General features: G+C 40.5%; 3 protein-coding genes and 1 long non-coding RNA gene across 5 annotated transcripts in view; 2 read left to right on the top strand and 2 right to left on the bottom strand.

Annotated features, from left to right (window-relative positions):
• si:ch73-110p20.1 overlaps window positions 1-21,867 on the bottom strand; it is a 592,105-nt gene that overhangs the window by 349,708 nt on the left and 220,530 nt on the right.
• LOC100535035 (uncharacterized) overlaps window positions 1-21,867 on the top strand; it is a 304,783-nt gene that overhangs the window by 132,682 nt on the left and 150,234 nt on the right. The window lies entirely within an intron of this gene.
• The window catches only part of LOC137489462 (uncharacterized), a 243,196-nt gene that overhangs the window by 214,693 nt on the left and 6,636 nt on the right, over window positions 1-21,867 (top strand). The gene's annotated exons all lie outside the window — the stretch shown is intronic.
• LOC103910803 (NACHT, LRR and PYD domains-containing protein 3-like) overlaps window positions 1-21,867 on the bottom strand; it is a 44,806-nt gene that overhangs the window by 22,690 nt on the left and 249 nt on the right. Inside the window, exons 2-4 of the mRNA XM_073948226.1 lie at window positions 20,663-20,774; window positions 17,448-17,555; window positions 628-2,523 (exon numbers count right to left, since the gene is read on the bottom strand). Coding sequence (XP_073804327.1) covers window positions 628-2,523; window positions 17,448-17,555; window positions 20,663-20,706 — 2,048 coding nt within the window. The 5' untranslated portion in view covers window positions 20,707-20,774. The remainder of the gene's footprint in view (window positions 1-627; window positions 2,524-17,447; window positions 17,556-20,662; window positions 20,775-21,867) is intronic.

Here is a 21,867-nt window from a genome sequence, read left to right as displayed (position 1 = left end):
TTTAATCTACATTAAACTAAACCTGTATTTCCCCATTCATATGACTGTAATGAATTACTGAACAGATAATTAATAACTAATAAGAGAGCATTTTACTGAGCTCAGTGTAAAGTTTAGTGTTTAGGCCTACAGTAAATGTAATATTAGAGGCATGTCTGCGGCGAGACGGCAATACTGTGTCTAAAATTACACTATTTCTCTGATCAGAAAACAAACACAATTATCCAAGAGCAACACTGTGTTAGATTTGAGCAAACACACATCAACAAATGTCCTATTCAGCTGGAGGAGCACAGGGATTTACAGGTATTTGAGTTATTTTCCAGGATAAACTGTAAAGCAAATGTAGTAGATTATTAAATAAGTACAAATGTTGTTTGTGTGAGTAAAAAGTCAAGAAAAGTTTGTTAAATACGTTTAGAAATGCTGAAATAAATGAGCAAATAAGGAAACAGAACACTGCCGCCGCGTCCCCATGTAGTAATATGGTGTATCAGCGATCTCACAGGGGGACGATATGGCCAGCTAAAGATTTTCTGTTAAAGCAGGGCAGTGATTCACTAAACTGATCTGAGTCTTCAGTGCAGACTGATGTGTGTCTTCTGTGATCAATCAATGAATACTCACAGAGCTCTTCTGCAGTTTCTCACAGCTGGTGTCACTCTCCGTCTTCCCTCATCTGATGTGTTGAATTTATTAAAGTCTAACTCATCCAGCGGCTCCTCTGACATCTCAATCATGTAGGAGATTGTTGAGCAGTGAGCAGGAGAGAGTTCCTCCCCTGAGTGTTTGTCTGATTTCACAAACTCCTGAATCTCTCTGGCCAGAGTCTGATCTTTCACCTCCAGCAGACAGAGGAACAGATTGATGGATCTTTCAGCTGAGAGATGGTCATCTGTCTTGATCTGGTCTATAATGTACAGTGTGATTCCTCTGATGTTCTCTGAGCTCTCCTCTGTGTGTGTCAGCAGATCCTGGAAGAGTCTCTGATTGGACTCTATTGATACGCCCAGCAGAAACCGCAGGAACAGATCCAGATGACCATTACTACTGCTGACAGCTTTAAATACTACTGAACCGAGCAGATCACACAGAGACTTCTCAGAGCTGGACTGTTGATGTTGATTACATAAATATACTCCGTCATAAATCACCCTCAGCGGTTCTCTGTTATTTGTTAAATGGCAGTAAAACACAAAGAAAGCAGCCAGAAACTCCTGAAAGCTGAGATGGATGAAGCTGTAGACTTTCCTCTGATGAATCACAGATTCCTCCTTGAAGATCTCAGTGCAGATCCCAGAATACACTGAGGCATCAGTGACGTCTATGCCGCTCTCAATCAGGTCCTCCTCATAGAACATCACATTGCCCTTCATAAGCTGTCTGAAAGCCACTTCAGCAAGTTTGACAATCACTTCCCTTTTGGACTGCAGGAGTTTCTCTGGATCTCTCTCTTCATACTTCTGCTTCCTCATGTTGATCTGAATCAGCAGGAAGTGGATGTACATCTCAGTCAGAGTTTGAGGGATTTCTGCACTCACATCCTCTTCCAGGAGCTTCTGAAGCACAGTGGAGGAGATCCAGCAGAAGACGGGTATGTGGCACATGATCTGGAGGCTTCTTGCTCTTCTGATGTGGGAGATGATTCTGCTGGCTTGATGTTCCTCGCTGATTCTCTTCCTGAAATATTCCTCCTTCTGAGGCTCAGTGAATCCCTGAATTTCTGTCAGACGCTTGATGTATCTGGAGGGGATCTGATGGGCTGCTGCTGGTCTGGAGGTGATCCAGATGAGAGCAGAGGGAAGCAGATCTCCTTTCAAGAGGCTCCACATCAACACAGCCACTGATGAAGATTCAGTCACAGCACAAACTTTCTCCTCATCTGAAAAGTTGAGTGTGATTTTGCTTTCATCCAGACCATCAAAGATGAACACAACTCTACACTGCTTATAAATCTTGGGCTCCAGATCTTCAAGTTCAGGATGAAAGTCCAGCAGAAGTCTGTGAAGACTGTACTGATGATCTCTGATCAAGTTCAGCTCTCGAAATGGAAGCACAAACATGAAATCTACATCCTGATTGGCTTTTCCCTCGGCCCAGTCCAGAATGAACTTCTGCACAGAGACGGTTTTACCGATTCCAGCGATGCCTTTAGTAAGAACAGTCTTGATCTGGGCTTTCTCCTTCTTGATCTTCTCCTCATGTCCTGCTCCAGCTGAGACTTTAAAGATGTCATTGCAGTAGACTGGAGTGTGTTGTGAGGGTTTTGTTCTGCCTCTTTTCTCCATCTGTAAAACCTCATGTTCTTCATTCAATCCTTCACTCTCTCCTTCTATGATGTAGAGCTGTGTGTAGATCCTGTTCAGGAGGGTTTGAGTCTCTCCATGGTTGATTCCCTCAAATAATCTCTCATACTTGTTCTTCATGCCGGTTTTGTGCTGCTCTTTGACTCTCTGAAGTTCATCATGTTCTGGTTGGAGTGAATCCTGCGGCAGGTCTCCAGTATGATCATCTCTAGTGACACTGAAGGAACAACAACAACACAAAGAATCAATGAGTGCAAGTGTAAAAATCTTCAAGTAAAGCCATGTTTGTTTTCTCTGAACCAGCTGAGAAGCAATACACAGATTTGATCATATTTAACTAAACACCACACACTGATCACTTTAAACACCGCACACTGATCATCACTTTAAACACCACACACTGATCACCACACACAACACACACCGATCACTTTAAACACCACACACTGATCACTTTAAACACCGCACACTGATCATCACTTTAAACACAACACACTGATCACCACACACAACACACACCGATCACTTTAAACACCACACACTGATCACTTTAAACACCACACACTGATCACTTTTTAAACACCACACACTGATCACTTTAAACACCACACACTGATCACTTTAAACACCAAACACTGATCACTTTAAACACCACACACTGATCACTTTCAACACCACACACTGATCACTTTAAACACCACACACTGATCACTTTACACACCACACACTGATCACTTTAAACACCACACACTGATCACTTTCAACACCACACACTGATCACTTTTTAAACACCACACACTAATCACTTTAAACACCACACACTGATCACCACACACACCACACACTGATCACTTTAAACACTAAACACTGATCACTTTAAACACCACACACTGATCACTTTTTAAACACCACACACTGATCACTTTAAACACCACACACTGATCACTTTAAACACCAAACACTGATCACTTTAAACACCACACACTGATCACTTTCAACACCACACACTGATCACTTTAAACACCACACACTGATCACTTTACACACCACACACTGATCACTTTAAACACCACACACTGATCACTTTCAACACCACACACTGATCACTTTTTAAACACCACACACTGATCACTTTAAACACCACACACTGATCACCACACACACCACACACTGATCACTTTAAACACCAAACACTGATCACTTTAAACACTAAACACTGATCACTTTAAACACCACACACTGATCACTTTTTAAACACCACACACTGATCACTTTCAACACTAAACACTGATCACTTTAAACACCACACACTGATCACTTTTTAAACACCACACACTGATCACTTTAAACACCACACACTGATCACTTTAAGCACCACACACTGATCACTTTAAACACCAAACACTGATCACTTTAAACACCACACACTGATCACTTTACACACCACACACTGATCACTTTAAACACCACACACTGATCACTTTAAACACCACACACTGATCACTTTAAACACCAAACACTGATCACTTTAAACACCACACACTGATCACTTTACACACCACACACTGATCACTTTAAACACCACACACTGATCACTTTCAACACCACACACTGATCACTTTACACACCACACACTGATCACTTTTTAAACACCACACACTGATCACTTTAAACACCACACACTGATCACTTTAAACACCAAACACTGATCACTTTAAACACCACACACTGATCACTTTAAACACCAAACACTGATCACTTTAAACACCACACACTGATCACTTTACACACCACACACTGATCACTTTAAACACCACACACTGATCACTTTAAACACCACACACTGATCACTTTAAACACCAAACACTGATCACTTTAAACACCACACACTGATCACTTTACACACCACACACTGATCACTTTAAACACCACACACTGATCACTTTCAACACCACACACTGATCACTTTACACACCACACACTGATCACTTTTTAAACACCACACACTGATCACTTTAAACACCACACACTGATCACTTTAAACACCAAACACTGATCACTTTAAACACCACACACTGATCACTTTACACACCACACACTGATCACTTTAAACACCACACACTGATCACTTTCAACACCAAACACTGATCACTTTCAACACCAAACACTGATCACTGTAAACACCACACACTGATCAATTTAAACACCACACACTGATCACTTTAAAGTTAGTGATAATACTATTTTCCTTCATTTAAATATTATTATTATTATTATTTAATTGTTATTTGTATGCCGGTTTGAATGTTTTTAACTCGACTGAATGGGCATAATCAGTGGTTATCAGCTGATAGATATGGGCCAGTAGGGGCCTTCTGCTCCTACTAGTAGGCTGTTATCATCCATCCACATGGTTAGTCAGCTATAGATCACATACAGCTTTAAGTAACGATAATTATTTACATTATTTATAAAATCCCTATTAATTGTGTTTTATTAACAGATCTGTAAAAACAGATCTGAGTCTACTCTATTAGTATAGCTGATTAACCATGTGGATGGATGATAACTGCCCACTGAGTCTACAAGTAGGTGCAGAAGGTCCCTACTGAACCATAACTATCAGCTGATAACCACTGATAATGCCCATTCAATAGTAATTACATTAGAACCAGCATAAAATAATTTAAAAAATAATAAATAAAGGAAAATAGTATTAAATTGGGTGTTGCATTGTGTTGTCTGTAGTTCTGAAGGTTGTTGTGATCATATAGTTGTTAAATGTTTTGCATCTCCATCTCTGCTGTCTGAATCTTTCACTGCTTCACCATGACTGTGTTTGCTCTGCCTCTGTCAGCCCATTTTCTGACTGAATATAGTTTTTGATTCACATGATAATCTCTAGATCATACAAGTGTTTGCTCTCAGAGTTCAGTAACAGCGTTGTCATTTTGCTGCACTTAATTAAAATTATAATAATCAGAGAATCTGAATACATTTTTATCTTAAATCAGTATCTCTTTTGACCATAATTATCAGGTGAAATGCGGTGTGTTTGTCTCACACAACTTGTTTATCAACAGTGTCTAAAATCTTTCTTTCTTTCATACTATTAACTACCGGCTTATTATCTGTGTAATGTGAACATATGAACTGCTCATTAGTAGTCATACAGTATGATCTTATTGTGGATCCCTAACCCTACCCAAAACCTAAACCCACCTTCTACCTCACTAACTATTAATAAAGCGCTGATTGGTTTGTTAACACCATCAATTGTTTCCTGAAGTGTAAAGCGGAGATCTTCAAGCACTATCCTGCAGAGCTCAGATACAACATCTAACATCTGAAACCCAACAGATCCACAACACTAATTACCTGATTCATTTATTATGAAAATACTCATCAGTTGCAGATATTAAAGAGATGATCTACCTGACAGCAGGTCCTGTGTTTTCACTCTTAAAATTTATTGGTTCACCCATAGACCAGTCACTCTTTATAGACACACAGCTGGGCTCTGCTTCTGCCCTCTTCTGATGAACTGAACTAAGACAGAGAAGATTAAAGTTCCCCTTCGGTTGGTTAACTTCAGTGCTATTAAGTGGATTTGATCTTTGTGAAAATCCACGAATGGGAGGATTCGGTTCAGAAGCCGCTTGTCTGAAAGAGTATTAAACGGGCCAATGAATGCAATGAATTGGCAGCGTAAGCTTCCACAGGTGTGCTTCATTGCCAATTATCCCAGCATATAAGCACACCTGGAGCGAGCAAATGCCATCCTTTTTGCTTCAGAGACTTTCTGATCGAGTCGATGAGGGTTCCTCCTGCTGTGACCAGCAATTCTGAGCGAACGAGAGCATTCTCCCAGTCCAGAGTGTGTACACGCAGCGGCAGACGGTCGAGCTGAGTTTCTCCCTTGCCTGGCGTTCTTTGGGTCCGGTCCTCCAGAGCGGTGCGTATGAAGTTGCAAACTTCACAGAAAGAGCAACACAGTCGTGCAGCACGTCCTTTTCAGGACGGCGATCCGACTGTGCGTTTCTGGATGCGGTGTTTTCCTGTCCTCGGATGATGGGCACAGGCACTGCGTTGCATGCCTGGGGGGTCCAGCATGTTAATGCGCTGCTAGCGGGCAGTTCATGTCGTCATTGCGATGCCATGACTGTTGCGCAGTAAAGATCGCAGCTAGCTTTTGCAAAAGGGCGAACCACCCCAGTTGTCCCTTGCTCTGCAGCGGGCACTCGGGCAGATCTGAGGGTTTTAGCGAGAGATAATCCGTCGCCCACAGGCCCGCGGACCTCCCGCTCCTCTAAGCGCTCCATCCAAGCTTCGGGCGGGGGAAGCGATCCGTCTAACAGATGGTAGCCCATACGCCCGATGACACCGGAGACCAGACGTCCACTGCGGCATCGGAGGGTGGGCTTTCATTGACCGATAATGATCCAGACCTGCCCACCCCCTCCGGGCAGGTGAGCGATGTCACTACGGATCCTGAAACGGACATGTTAGCCGTGCTTTTCCCGCGGCCGGACCAACTAGAGGGGCGTTCCCTTCTTCACGAAGGTGCACAGTAGGCTCACGCGGTCTTGAAAAGCGGCCTTGCATGCGATAGCCACCTACCAGCGCTACCAATCGCAGGCGCTGGCCGAGCTGCACGAGGGTGGGTCCAACCCAGGCTTACGAGCTTCGCACCGCCGCCGACTTAGCTCTTTGGACTACTGAGTCCGCTGCGTGTGCGTTTGGGAGGACGATGTCCACATTAGTGATCCAGGAACGCCACTCCTGGCTAATATGCGCGAAGTCGACAAAGTCCACTTTCTTGACTTCCCCATATCCCAAGCCATGTTCGGCGACACCGTCTGTGAATTCACCCAGGAATTCAAGGTGGTGAGAGAGCAGTTGATGGGTGATGTTTTATCGGCGGTCCGTAGCCCGCTCCGCCTACGAGAGCTGCTCCGCCCCCGCACACGCCTCTGGCGAAGCGAGCGCGTCGGGCACCTCGGAAGCAGGCAGCCCCCCTGCCCAAATCGCCGCTAAGTCCGGCAACGGACCGCGAAGCGTCCCTGGGACAGGCCATCTGGAGAAGAGGAAACTTGCTCTTTCCCCGCTGGAGGGCGGGGCCCCATTTCCAACGGCACTTTTTACTGCCATGAAAACATCATGAAAGAGCACTTTTCCACTTCCCCGGATGTGACAGCCCGAAATCTGCCAGTCTGGGACGCTATGCTTTCTAGCTTGCAGATTCGGTGCATTTCGCCAGTGGCTCACGAGCGCTGGGAGGACGGTCTCCTTTCTCACACCCCTTGAGCCTCCCCAGAGCACATGCACAGAGACAAAGTGCTCCAGCACTTCCACCTGTTGGGGTTTCAAGTCAACCGAGAAAAGAGCAAACTTGCCCCCGTGCAGAGGATCTCTTCTCTCGGGCTGGAGCTGGACTCGGTCACCATGGCAGTGCGCCTCTCCGAAGAGCGCGCTCAGCTGATGCTGTACTGTCTGAGAGAGCTCGACAGTAAAATAGTGGTCCCACTGAAACTATTTCAGAAGCTCCTGGGGCATATGGCATCCACAGCTGCTTCATGCTTGGATTACTCTGTATGAGACCACTTCAGCGTCTGCTCCTCTGGAGTCATCCGCGGCTGAAATCGATGCACACCATTCATATTCAGGCAAGCTCAACCGTGCAGCCGATGCGCTCTCACGGCAACCTTACGTCCTGGAGAATGGAGACTCCACCCCGAGTCTGTTCAGCTGATATGGGCGCGATTCGGGGAAGCCCAGATCAATCTGTTGCTTCCCCCCGAGATCGCTCATTGCCAGTTGTTCTTTCCCTGATCGAGTCCTCTCGGCACGGATGCACTGGCTTACAGCTGGCCTCGGGGCATGCGCAAATATGCTTTTCCCCCAGTGAGCCTGCTCGCGCAGTTACTGTGCAAGGTCAGGGAGGATGAGGAACAGGTTGCTGGTTGCGCCCCTCTGGCTCAACCGGACCTGGATATCAGAGCTCTCCCTCACAATAGCCCTCCCCTGGCAGTTCCCTTCGAGAGAGCACCTACTCTCTCAGCCTGCACCATCTGGCACCCTCGCCGATCTTTGGAGGTCCTTAGACGCGAGGAAGACTTAGGTAACCTCCGATTGCGGTGGCTATTACCATCACTCGGGCTAGAGCTCCGTCCCCGAGCGCGCCTATGCCCTGAAGTGGAGTCTATTCACTGAATGGTGCGTCTCTCGCAGAGAAGACCCCCGTAATTTGCCAGATCAGCGTTGTGCTTTCTTTACGCCGAGAGAAGCTGGAGAGCAGGCTGTCGCCCTCCACACTCAAGGTTACGTGGCTGCCATCTCCGCTCTCATGACGCGGTGGCTGGCAGCACCGTGGGAACGCATAACCTCATCATCCGGTTCCTCAGGGGAGCTAAGCGAATAAATCCACCCTGCCCCCTCTCATGCCCTCTTAGGATCTCGCCCTCGCTCGCGTCAGATCCCTTCGATCCTCGACTCAGTATCTTTCTGTCCCTGAAGACGGTTCTGCTGGTCGTGTTGATATCGATTAGAGGGTCAGGGACCCGGAGGCATTTTTCGGTCAGTGACTCGTGCCTGTAATTGGGCTGGCTTTTCTCACGTCCTGAGATCCCGCCAGCGATATGTGCCCAAGGTTTCTACCACTCCGTTTTAATACGAGGTAGTGAGCCTGCAAGTGCTGCCCTCGGAGGAGGTAGACCCAGCTCTTTCTTTTTGTACAGTTCGCGTCTTGCGTATTATCCGGACCGCACTCAGAGTTTAGATCATCTGAGCAGCCGAAATAAGTTTTCCCACTGGATTGTGGATGCCATTCTCTCGCTTATCAGAGCCAAGGTGAGCCGCGTCCCCCGAGAGTGCATGCGACTCCACTCGGAGCTTGGCATCCTCTCGGGCACGGGCACGCGGCGCCTCTCTAACAGACATTGTAGAGCTGCGGGCTGGGCGACACCCAACACACTTGCAAGGTTTTACAATCTGTGAGTGGAGCCGGTTTCCTCAAGGGTATTAGGTAACCCCTTGGTGATTGAGGAAACAACTCGGTAGGGTGTTGAAACACGCTTGCTGCGCCATTCTCCCTAACATGGAGGTACGTGCGCCTTTTTATCTGTCAGTAAAGTTCCCCGTCAGGTGAGCCCTGCAGATTCCTCCGTGGCCCCCAGCACTGACTCAGCGGAGGAGTCACTTGCTGGCCCACTACGTTGTTGGTCTGCCCGCTGGTCAGCCCGCGTTTTGGGTATAGGTGCCTGCTATGCGTGATCCCCACTAGGCGATCCCATATGCTTATTCCGCCATGGTTAAGTCCCCCCCCCCTGGGCGGACCCGTGTCTTCCCTCTCCGCTAACCACTCTTTTGCTATGTGTACTCCCCCTTTTTAGGGCTAGTCCATATGTAAATTCTGCCATCTATCCCCCCTTGGGTAACGGATGGCCTCCGCAGCGTCCTCCCTATCGGGATTGCACGCTTCCCAACGTACTGTCATATTTTCCTAGAATTATCTAGATGCTCACGACTTCCCAAAAAATATATCTAAATCCGTAAGACTTCTGTTGAAGTAGGATAAATTAGGGCCAGGGACACGTTGGAGGACCGCGCCTCCCATGATGTGGGTGCGTCATGCTTGCTTGACTATCCCCTCATCGGGGGCGTTGGTAAGGTGCAGTCATTATGGCGCTTTCCATAGTTCTCCCATTCGTGGATTTTCACAAAGATCAAATCCACTAAAATAGCACTGAAGTTCCCCAACCGAAGGGGAATGTTCGAGGTTACAGAAGTAACCCTTCGTTCCCCGAGGAGGGGAACGGAAGTGCTATACTCCGTCGCCATAATGACTGTCCCTTAGCTGTTTGAAAGTCTCTTCAGCTTAAAAGGATGGCGTTTGCTCACTTCAGGTGTGCTTATATGCTGGGATAATTGGCAATGAAGCACACCTGTGGAAGCTTACGCTGCCAATTCATTGCATTCATTGGCCCGTTCATTACTCTTTCAGACAAGCAGCTTCTGAACTGAATCCTTCCATTCGTGGATTTTCACAAAGATCAAATCCACTTAATAGCACTTCCGTTCCCCTCCTCGGGGAACGAAGGGTTACTTCTGTAACCTCGAACGTTCAGCGCTGCACACACTGGAGTCAACACACCAGATTTACTCAACATTTCATCATTAAAACACTGTTTAAACAGCACTTCATAATACTTTTCATGATGATTGTGCAAAATCTTGCTGGCTGTTTGTGTTAAATAGTCTGACAGATTAAAAACACAACTAACAGAGAGTAAATATAATATCCCCAGACAGCACACATATGTTGGGCCGATGTCGGCCGAAGGTCAACATGTCGGCCCCTTTAATTCTAACATCTATATATGGTCAGCCAAACCAAGGTTATTATAGTAAACGAAAACTAACGAAAAAACGAAAACTAAAATGTAAAATAATTGTCGTTAACTAAAATAAAAACTGTAAATATTTATATTAATCGATATCTATATTAAAATAAGGTCATTTCCAATTCAGTTTCTAATTACACTATCACGTCTTTTGAGAAAACAGCTGCTTTAGAATTTCAAATGTTGAATAACAGTAACAGTATTATATGTCTTAACAATAAAAATGAAAAAAATAAAACACTCAGACAAGGATCAAACCCGGGTCGGTGGCTTCATAACCTAACGTGCTAACCGCTGGACCACAACAGCTGTACATCAAGAGGTAACCTGCAGGCTGCATCATGCCCACGAGGCTGCAAGAAAATAGATAAAAAGAGCAGACCTGGTAAAATAATGTATAAGAAGACTGTGGTCAAGTAACAAAATAAATTAATTTAAAAAGTGTGACTGCTGAGAGCAACAGATTCTGGAGCTAGGGACACCGGCCCTTGCGGCCAAAACACGGACCGGCCCACCGGGAATTCTCCCAGTCCTCCCGATTAGCCAATTCGGGCCTGGGTAAACCAATAATATTGTGCATGCGCGATTCAGTGAACCAAACACAAACAGAACAGCCTGCTGTATCACTGAACTGAACTTGGAACAGCTGCAGCGCGGGTAAACCGAGGGCTTAAATAAGAGGATATGGTGAAAAACGTAAGTTTGTTTCATAACAGACAATCGTAATGGAATTTAAGTAAGGGAATCATGATTCAGTTGGGTTTACAGTAAATAAAACTTTACTGTAAGACATTTTTCAGACCATGGTGATATTTTAACTGACTGAAATTACTATTGCTGACTACATAATGTTGAGTCCTAACATCCGCGTTAGAAATTTAAATTTCCCATCAGGCCTGGATTAATAATTCAGAGGCCACTGGGCACTATGGCTTGTAGGCCCCCTATAGCCGCACCCCATAGTTGATTAAAAAAATAAGCTTAATATAATATTTGTTAAATACAGTTAATCTATGATGTATTGAGCACATTTTTAAAGTAAATTATATACAGTATATATTTCCAGTCTACAGAGATTTTACTTATTTTTAAAGCATTTAAAGCAAACTTTTGAAAAAAAAAATACTATTACAACTAGGGAAAATTAATGGATATTAATATATTTGTTCAAGTTCACTAAGGCAGTACTAAAATTTATTTTAAGGGAGTTTTAATGTATAACTTCTATAAACTTAAATTGCATATGATTTGTATAACACCTCTCCCATTTGAGGATGAGTAGATGGTTGTGGTAGATGATAGTGTTCATGTGTCCTCAGAATACATGTTTCAAAAATGTATGAAATGTATGCATCGGTTAACGACCAGAGGCCGACGAAGCACTTCATAAGCACTTTATCTCTCATGCCCATGAAAGAATCCGGCAACATATTTGGTTTACAAGTAAGTTTTCGCATACATAATAAATTAAACAAACGCGACATGCATCATGTCTACTGCGTCAGTCGGTCCAGCTTTAAATTGCCTGCATTAATGCATTAAAACTGACCAAAATATCTACAACAAATAATTTCAATTCATTATAATATGAAAAAGTTTTGTTTTCATTGTTATGTTTTTTTAATAATGAAAACATTTTTCCTGCTGTAAACTGGTTTGCTTTTTTTATTGTGGCTTTTTCTAAAGCATTTTTCCCAGTTTAAGTTAAAATCAAAGTCTGTTCTGCATTTCAGCTGTTAAATTAAAATAAATACCTTTTTACAGAGTGACATCTTTATTTTATATACATGCATTTATATTTAGTGCTTATTTATTTTTGACAGTGAATCTGAGGCACAAATAAAGTGTGACTTTGTTTTGTAACAGTTTCTAACAATTTATAAGCTCATCTTAAAAATAATAGTGTATATAAAACTGCTAAATGCATTTTAAATTCAAGATTTAATATAAAAGGTTATTATTTAAATTGTTTATGAAGTGATCATGTTTATTTATGTAAATACTGCATGGCTTCGATGTGCGTGCGAGCGCGTCTCATTCCAACACTGGAGTGGGGAGGTTGTTGCAATGGGAGACTTATAATTATTGCTATTTATACTATTACGGATTAGTAAAGTGCCATTTAGGCTATTTGTTAAGTTCTTAAATATGTAACAATTAATTATTATTATACAGTTTCAAGCAGTTATTTAATATTTAACTACAATATTTATAAGCAGTTTTGTGTTGTTTTATTAATGAAAGTTCAAAAATAAACATGTACGTTTATACGAATGTTTTATTAATTAATATTTAATTAAGTTATAAGTTATTCCTTAATTTTTACATAAAAGGTCAATTAACTTAGGTAGGCTACTTTATTTCTTGGTGGTAAGGGAGGAAACTTTTTTTGCCCGTGAATATGTTCCGTCTACTTAAAAAAAAAAAAAGATAAATATCATTATATATATAAATATCACAAAATCATTCTTCATAATCGGATTCACCCAATCAATAAACCTATTGCGTCGACAAGAACAAGTCTAGAGAGAGAAGAGCTAATAATATGCAATAAATATTAGTTAATATTAATGATTATAAACACGAACTGCGTTATGATTAACGCCTTCACAATGTCATGTCTACGATCTTTTTTGAAGAACAGATAATCCATGCCGTCTCCCCAGGCAGGTTTTTATCTGCTTTTTTTTCTCTTCTCGCTACAAACAATAAAGTATCAGCGCCAGACCAGTGGTTTAAATTATATTTTACTTTCCTGATTTCTTTCTGTTTTATTTTAAAAAACATAAATGTATAAAGTTTTGTATTGCATATCTATTTTTAAAGATTATCATTCAGCCTACACGCAGTGCATATGAGAGGTTAATGCGGCAAATCTCCTTCACTCATGCACTATACACATTTCATTTATGACACTGTAAACTTGACTTCGCAGGCTGGTCATCTTCAGACTCAAAAGGCATTTTTAAGTGTCCTAACTTGAGACTGCTGCTGGGATGTTTCTTATTGTTAGCGATGTCAAAATGAAAGCAAACATTAAAAAGGGTTTTGCGTGTTATCAATTGTATTGTTTCATTTTAGTAATAATGAATATAATAAATTATAATATTGATGATAGTGTAGACTAGTGTGCAGTGTCCAACAAAACATTTTTATTAGGTTACTCTAGACCATACACATTTACTCAAGTAAATAAACAGAAATAATGATGGGCTAAAAAACTGCGGAATTCTGCCTGGCGCAGATTCCGTGTGGGCCTACTAATTCTCCTAACCTGCCTAGTTAACCTAATTAACCCAGTTCAGCCCTTAAATGTCATTTTAAGCTGTATAGAAGTGTCTTGAAGAATATCTAGTCTAATATTACTTAATGTCATCATTCATTCATTCATTTTCTTGTCAGCTTAGTCCCTTTATTACTCCAGGGTCGCCACAGCGGAATGAACCTCCAGCCGCAACCTATCTCTGGGAAACATCCACACACACATTCACACACTTTATACACTACGGACAATTTAGCCTACCCAATTCACCTATACTGCATGTCTTTGGACTGTGGGGGAAACCAGAGCACCCGGAGGAAAGCCACGAGAACGCAGGGAGAACCTGCAAACTCCACACAGAAACGCCAACTGGGCCGAGGCTCGAACCAGCGACCCAGCGACCCTCTTGCTGTGAGGCGACAGCACTACCTACTGCGCCACTGCTTCGCCCTACTGTCATCATGGCAAAGCTAAAATAAATCAGTTATTAGAAATGAGTAATTAAAACTATTATGCTTAGAAATGTGCTGAAACAACCTTTCCTCTGTTAAACAGAAATTGGGGAAAAAAATAAAGGGGTCCTAATAATTCAGGGGGGCTGAATTATATATATATATATATATATATATATATATATATATATATATATATATATATATATATATATATATATATATATATATATATATATATAAGCGATATCACATTCATAGCAGTGTGATATGGCTGTATATCGGCACTGGTGAGAGGCGTGCGTTCGTGTCCCACCAGTGCTGATATACAGCCATATTGCACTGTTATGAGTGTGATATTGCGTTTATACAACAGGGTTGAGTTGAGGTCTCTGAATAACACTGTTGAGAACTGGGATAGGAAAGTAACCATACTCTGGTGTTAGTAACTGTATCATGCATTGGATTTTGTGTGGCCGCTGCGATCGGATACTGTACCAAAGTTAAAGACCTGGGGGTGTTACAGACTGTACCAAAAAAGGGAGTGGGGTGAAATTACAGGAGTTTTCTGGGAGAAAAACAAACGGGAGGGTTGCGGGAGATTGGTCTGAAATACGGGAGACTCCTGGGAAAAATGGGAGTGTTGGCAGGTATGCTTACCAGTTTAATACTGATTTGATCAGCTTTAGTTAGAAATTTGGGTGTTTTAATATTTTAAGGCAGGGATGTCCAAAGTCGGAGGGCTGGTATCCTGCTAACTTTAGCTCCAACTTTCTTCAAAACACCTGCCTGGAAGTTTCAATTATACCTAGTAAGAGCTTGATTAGCTTGTTCAGGTGTGTTAGATTAGGGTTGAAGCTAAAATCTGCAGGACATCGTGCTGCCAGGAACAAGTTTGGTGGCCCCTGTTTTAAGGGCGTATTATGCAGTCACTGTCACCATCTTAAGGACAGACAATGTCAATCGTCTTTGGTCAGCTCAGTATGGCAGGCTAATGGCCGCTGATGTACTGTCAGAAATTATAAATATTTAAAAATAGGCACTATCCTTATAAATAAACTGCATTGTTGCAATCTAAACAACTACATTCTCCACTAAATAACAGCAGGAATATTTGTCAAACTGTAGATGGTCCTCTGCTTGTTAGTGTATGTGGGTGGAGTAATACAGAAGGGTGAAGCTGGACCAGTGCTGTTATTGCAGTTACGGCTATCAGCCAATCAGGTTCAAGAACCAGGCAGAACTGTTGTATATATATATATATATTATAATTTATCACACATGATCCTGATCTCACACTGAAGACAAACACACCAGAGGAAAAGGAGCCTCATAATCTGCTGCATTCATTCATAATTTCCTATGAGCTCAATTAGCTAAGGTTAAACCTTTATTCTTCACTTGTGTTGCCTCTTCCTATAGCAGCTGAATGTGTGTTAGATTAGTTTAAGTGTTCACTGTAGTTAAAGAAGCATTACTTGTATCACTCTCAATGTTTAATATTTGCTCATAAATGTCCCTAATCATGCCGAATTTTACTTTTTGGATGTCAAAAAAATAATAACTAAACAAGCCTGTGTGTTTTTTATTTGTTCTATAGTTTAACAAACAAAAAAGTCTGTCATTTGTCATTGCAGTAATACACTGCTCACTAAAATAACATCCTAGATCTGAAGGAATGAACTATTCTTATTAAATACTTTGTTCTTTACATAGCTGAATGTGCTGAAAACAAAATCGCATAGAAATTATCAATGTAAATCCGATTTATTAACCCATGGAGGTCTGGATTTGGATTCACACTCAAAATTGAAGAGGAAAAACACACTACAGGCTGATCTAACTTTGATGCAATGCCCTTGACACAAGTCAAAATGGGGCTCAGTAGAGTGTGTGGCCTCCACATGCCTACAATTTCTGGGCATCCTCCTGATTAGGTGGTGGATGATCTCCTGAGTGATCTCCTCCCAGACCTGGACTAGAGCATCTGCCAAATCCTGGACAGTCTGTGGTTCAATGTGGCTTTGGTGAATGGAACGAGATTTGATGTCCCAGATGTGCTCAATTGAATTCAGGGTCTTGGGTACAAGCGGGCCAGTCCATAGAATCAACGCTTTAGTCTTGCAAGAACCGATAGCACTCCAGCCACATGAAGTCTAGCGTTGTCTTGCTTTAGGAAGAGCCCGACAGCACAGGTATATGGTCTTACAAGGGGTCTGTGGATCTAATCTCGGTACCTAAGGCTACCTCTGGCGAACACTACATCTGCATCAGAAATGCCACCCCACATCACACCAATCATGCTGGAGGATGTTGCAGGCAGCAGAACGTTATTGATGGTAGGATCGATATGATTCTTGCCACAGTTCACATTGAAGAGTCATCCAGGATGAGCTGCACTACCTGAAACACTTGTGTATTGCAAGAAGGTTATTTCTTATGAACTAGAAATTAATGTTTACGTTTTGGATGTCTAAAAATAACAATAAAGTTAGCTTGTATTTTATTTTATTTTTCTTTATAGTTTAATAAAGCAACAATTGAAGTGCCATTTGTCATTATATTAATATTAGTCTATATTAAAAAAGGTCTTAAATAGGTCTATAAATAGTTGGAAACCTGGTTAACGGGGGTTTTGGTGTAAGATCAGCTTCATTAGACTAATGCATTAACATAAAACATTAAATATTAATTACCTTACAAACTGTCTAAGGCAGGTGTGGGCAAACTTGATCCAGGAGGGCCAGTGTCCTGCATAGTTTAGCTCCAACCCTATTCAAACAGACCTCCCTATAGAGATTAAGTGATCTTGAAGACACTGATTAGTTTGTTCAGGTGTGTTTGACTAGTGTTGGAACAAAACTCTGCAGGGACACCAGCCCTCGAGGATCAAGTTTGCCCATCCCTGGTCTAAGGGGTGATAATAATAGTTTTATGAATTTGTGGTACTTTATTTATTGTTAAAAAAAATGTGTTTTTAGAAGATTGAATGACACGTGATTTAAAAAAAAAAAATCATTCATACCTTTTGGCAGATGATGGTCTTTTCTCTCTGAAGTTTGGTAGAGGATTTTCTTTAGACTGGTCACTCTTCAGAGACACAGAGCTGGACACACATGATCCTGATCTCACACTGAACACACAATCACACCAGATGAATAAACTGCAGGAGACACTTTTAAGAGTTTATTGAGTTTGTGTAGTTTAATTCAGCACAAACTAATAGTTGGCTGAAAGTCTGTCTGATCAGGTCTGCTACACAGATATCATGGGTAAACAGACACATGACTAGGCCCACACGGAATCTGTGCACGCAGAATTCCACAGATTAATTAATTAATTAATTAAAGTAATATCATTGACTAATATGAAAATGTTTATCTGATTTATGCACAATGCAGTTTGTACAGTCATATTTTCAGTCTTTTAGTAGAGATATTATATGAGACACTTGCTTTGTTTACCAAATAAAGTGAATCTTATTGGATTTGCATTTAAATAAAAGTTTAAAAGATATTATTTTATTTTTATTTCACATATTAAAGTTTTAGTCATGATACTCCCAAAATCATTCCGCAGAAATCCACAGATTTTTTACCAAAATTCTCCACAGAAATAGCAAAAAACGCCTGCAGATTCTGTCTGGCCCTACACTTGACACACATTGGGCTCTGGTAAAGCTGTCTGTAATCTAGAGCAGTGGTTCTCAAACTGTGGTACGCGTACCACTAGTGGTACGCGGGCTTCCTCCTAGTGGTACGCGGAGGAATCGCTGAATAATGAAAGAAACAATTAACACTTTTAATCCTTTAATGCATAATATAACATTGATGTGATCAGCATTGGCTGTTTTGTGAAGCGTACGATCACAACGCTGTGCTTAGAATGTTTATTTTAGTGCATTGTGTCATAAGCTGCTGAAAATCAGTTTCCGAAGTTTAAGAATTGAATCTGAAGCGTGATTTGACTGACATGAAAAGTGGCCAATCACAGTCGACCTTGTCTAGTTGCGTGAAACGTAAGGGCGGGACAAAAGCTGTCTGTGTTGCAGAGACAGAAAAAACAACTTAAAAACAAATGTTTTGTTGGAATAATGCTTCTCGGATGTTTTCACTACAGAGATGTCTAGCAGAGTAATTAAACCGCGGACATATTTCCTGCCTATTTGATGATCTTCATACACGTTTCGCTCTCCGACAGCCAGTCGACTCGCCTCTGACCTGTCACTCCTCTAAATACATTCTGAATGGCGGCGCGGGAATGGAGGTATAGCACAATAACTCATTTCTGCAAATGAGGCGAGTGCTTTATTTTAACACGACAGCGCATTCATGTACACAAATCGCTAAAACAGATATGCGAGCTCTTAAATAGGCTTTTTTCAAATGAACTGCAAGTCCTCTCAGGATCGCATGTGTGCTCAGATTGAATACAATCGCGATCTTTCCACTATTAAAGTATACATTATTTATCTTTGTTCCTTAACTAAATTTAGTCAAAAGTATTCAAAGTGATCAAATATTTAGAAATAGATTGATACATGATCGATGACAATGCTAATGGTCTTCTTATTTGGCTGTGTTGTAAAGTGAAACTTACTTTTAGCAAAGGTGTAACATTTTTTATTTCTTTACGACAAAATAATTATGCTGGAAATGTTTCTGGATGAGGTATTTGTGTGATTTATACATTTAGCTGTATTCTGATCTGTCCTAAAGCATTACAGGTCAAAGCAATCCATTGTTAGCCTACTTATTGTTTATTTATCACAATTTACAATAAGGCTCTTAAAGCACTGCTTTGATAAATGTATTGTTGTCATATTTCAAATACCTCAAGTAAAATGAAGTCATTTGTTTGTTTTTTTTACTGACAGTGTACTTGTATTTTTTTAAGTTTCTATTTTAGATTAAGATCAAGTGTAAAATAAAATCTACATGTGATGTACAGCTATTTAAGAAACAAATTTGCCATATTGTAAAGAAAATAGTGTAAAATATGTAAATAAAAGGCTAAATTTAAATCTTTTTACCATATACTTTAATTTAACCTTTCAAAGCTTAAAAATATATATTTTTAAAAATGGGCAATAAGTGTCTCTATGGCCTTAAAGATTATTTGGTAGTTTTACCAGTGCTATTGAAAAAGATTAATTGTCATGAAAGGAAAAATTGACTATACTTCCTTTGTTAGTGCAAATTATACATGTAGCTTTGGGATGTAAGCAATCAAACCATTAAATTAGGTTTACACTTAAAAAAAAGTGATTTCATAATGAAAATCAGATTTTTTTTTCAAAAGTAACCATCTAGTACTTTTTAAAAGAGTAATTTGTACTTTTACCTAATATTAGTATTATTTACTAAAAAAATGTATTTTAGCAGTTTAAAAGTATTTTTACTTGAGTACAAAAAAGATTTCACAAGAACTTAGTGCAGGTTTATTATACTATTAATATATGATTAATAAATATTATTATTAATGGTTTTTATTTGTATCTATTCCTATGCAATGTTTTATGGGTTGCTGAGAATACATTTCAGGTCTTCAATACATAGCATGTCAGTCTTGAAAAAAAAATAGGTGCTGGAATTGATTTTCATTAGGCTGTGCCTGTATGAACCCTGTCATGTACTTTTAACATTTATTTCAAGATTAGTCTGAAAGTGTAGGAATATGACATATAGCCTATATTTATAAGGTCCAAGCAGCATTTCCAGCTTTTGATGAATAGGCTACTATGAATACTTTAGATTTAAGTACAGCAGTTTTCTTTTTACTTTTTAAGAACAACGCCATTTTTTTATGAACTTTTAAAAGCACATTTTAACTAAAACTTTTTTTTTATCTGCAAGCACAGTTAATGTTCAGACTATTTCAAATGTTTAAAGTGACTGACAATAATACATATTCTTACTAATAGGAATTAATCTGCATCGTTTTAAAACTGTGCACACCTGTAGCTGCTTAATTAGGCTTAAAACGCTATTTTTTAATACTGGTTAAAAAATAGCGTCGTAAGGTGGTACTTGGAGAGACGATTTTTTTCTAAGGTGGTACTTGGTGAAAAAAGTTTGAGAACCACTGATCTAGAGTGATCTAAACACATTTGCTGAAGCTGTAAACTGAAGCTTTGTCCATCATTTGATCTGGCAATAGCAACACAAATAAGTGCATTGTTGTTGGTCTTTGTTTTTCAGAGAAAGTGTTGAAATAATGGTGTAAAAACAGAGTCAATACCTGTGTTTCTCTGAGAGAGAGTCCTTTACTCGCTCCTCTGCCATACTGCAGCTAAAACACCAATGCAGACATTAGCAGAGCTTTCAGCAAACAATCAGCCGCTGACCATCACCTGGAGATGACAATATACTGAGATGAAGAACAGCACACTTTATAGCAATCAATGCTCACTTCACTAACAACACTGCACTGAAACAGACCACATGATGAGGGACACCACAAACAACACCTTACTGAAACAGACCGCATGATGAGGGATAGCACAAACTGACTTTCAGCCATTTCACATCAGAAATATATATATATATATATATATATATATATATATATATATATATATATATATATATGTATGTATATATGTATATATATGTATATAATGATTTAGATTAAAATTTATGCAGTTGGTTACACCCATGATCTGAATTGAGGTAAAGCTAGTTTTATTTTCACACTTTCAGAATTTCTCCTTGATTAAGAAGTGTTCTTTGCTAAATTGTGAAATCATATAAGCATTAAGTTTAGTCAAATTAATGGTGCTAAGGTTGTTTTGAAATCATATTCACATCATATTCACACCGATTATTCAAAGTATCATGGTAAACACTATAGGGAGTGTGTCACAAGTTGTCATTGAACGAATGTGCGAATATAAAACCAACTTTACCACAGTCTCATCTGACACCTCAGATATTTCAGATTTGATCATTTGATACGACTTTGTCTGTCACAATAACTTCTGCTTTAGACAGCTATTAACTTATTATTTTATTTATGCTTAGTTGCTTAATTAATAGTTAGTTAGTATTGAAACGTTACCAGCAGGCCCGGCCCCAACCATTTGGCGCCCTAGGCAAGATTTCAGGGGGCGCCCCTTCACATCGCAGTAAATTCCACTGCTAGTGTACATACAGTCATAAGAAACTAAACAGCTTTTTGATCGACTACTGCAAGCTGGGAAAACATCAGATAAATATGCCAATGCAATTAGCATTAATGTTGAACAGATCTAAAATTTACACATTTGCTTGAGGAAGAAATGATGGGGACAGTTATTGCAGTTTAAGGATCATCGGCACTCTTCCGGTTAACGGAAGCTCTGCTTTCACTTTCGATTTCCTGACTGTTTAAAGTTTATTTTGTGCTAAATGATGTGAAATTTTCGAGTCAACCTGATATAGAAGAGCACAAACACTTTTAAGCGA

Source organism: Danio rerio, chromosome 4 (assembly GCF_049306965.1).
Source record: "Danio rerio strain Tuebingen ecotype United States chromosome 4, GRCz12tu, whole genome shotgun sequence".
NCBI lineage: Eukaryota > Metazoa > Chordata > Actinopteri > Cypriniformes > Danionidae > Danio > Danio rerio.
The sequence above is the reverse complement of the archived record's forward strand: the minus strand, read 5'-3'. Positions and strand labels throughout refer to the sequence as shown.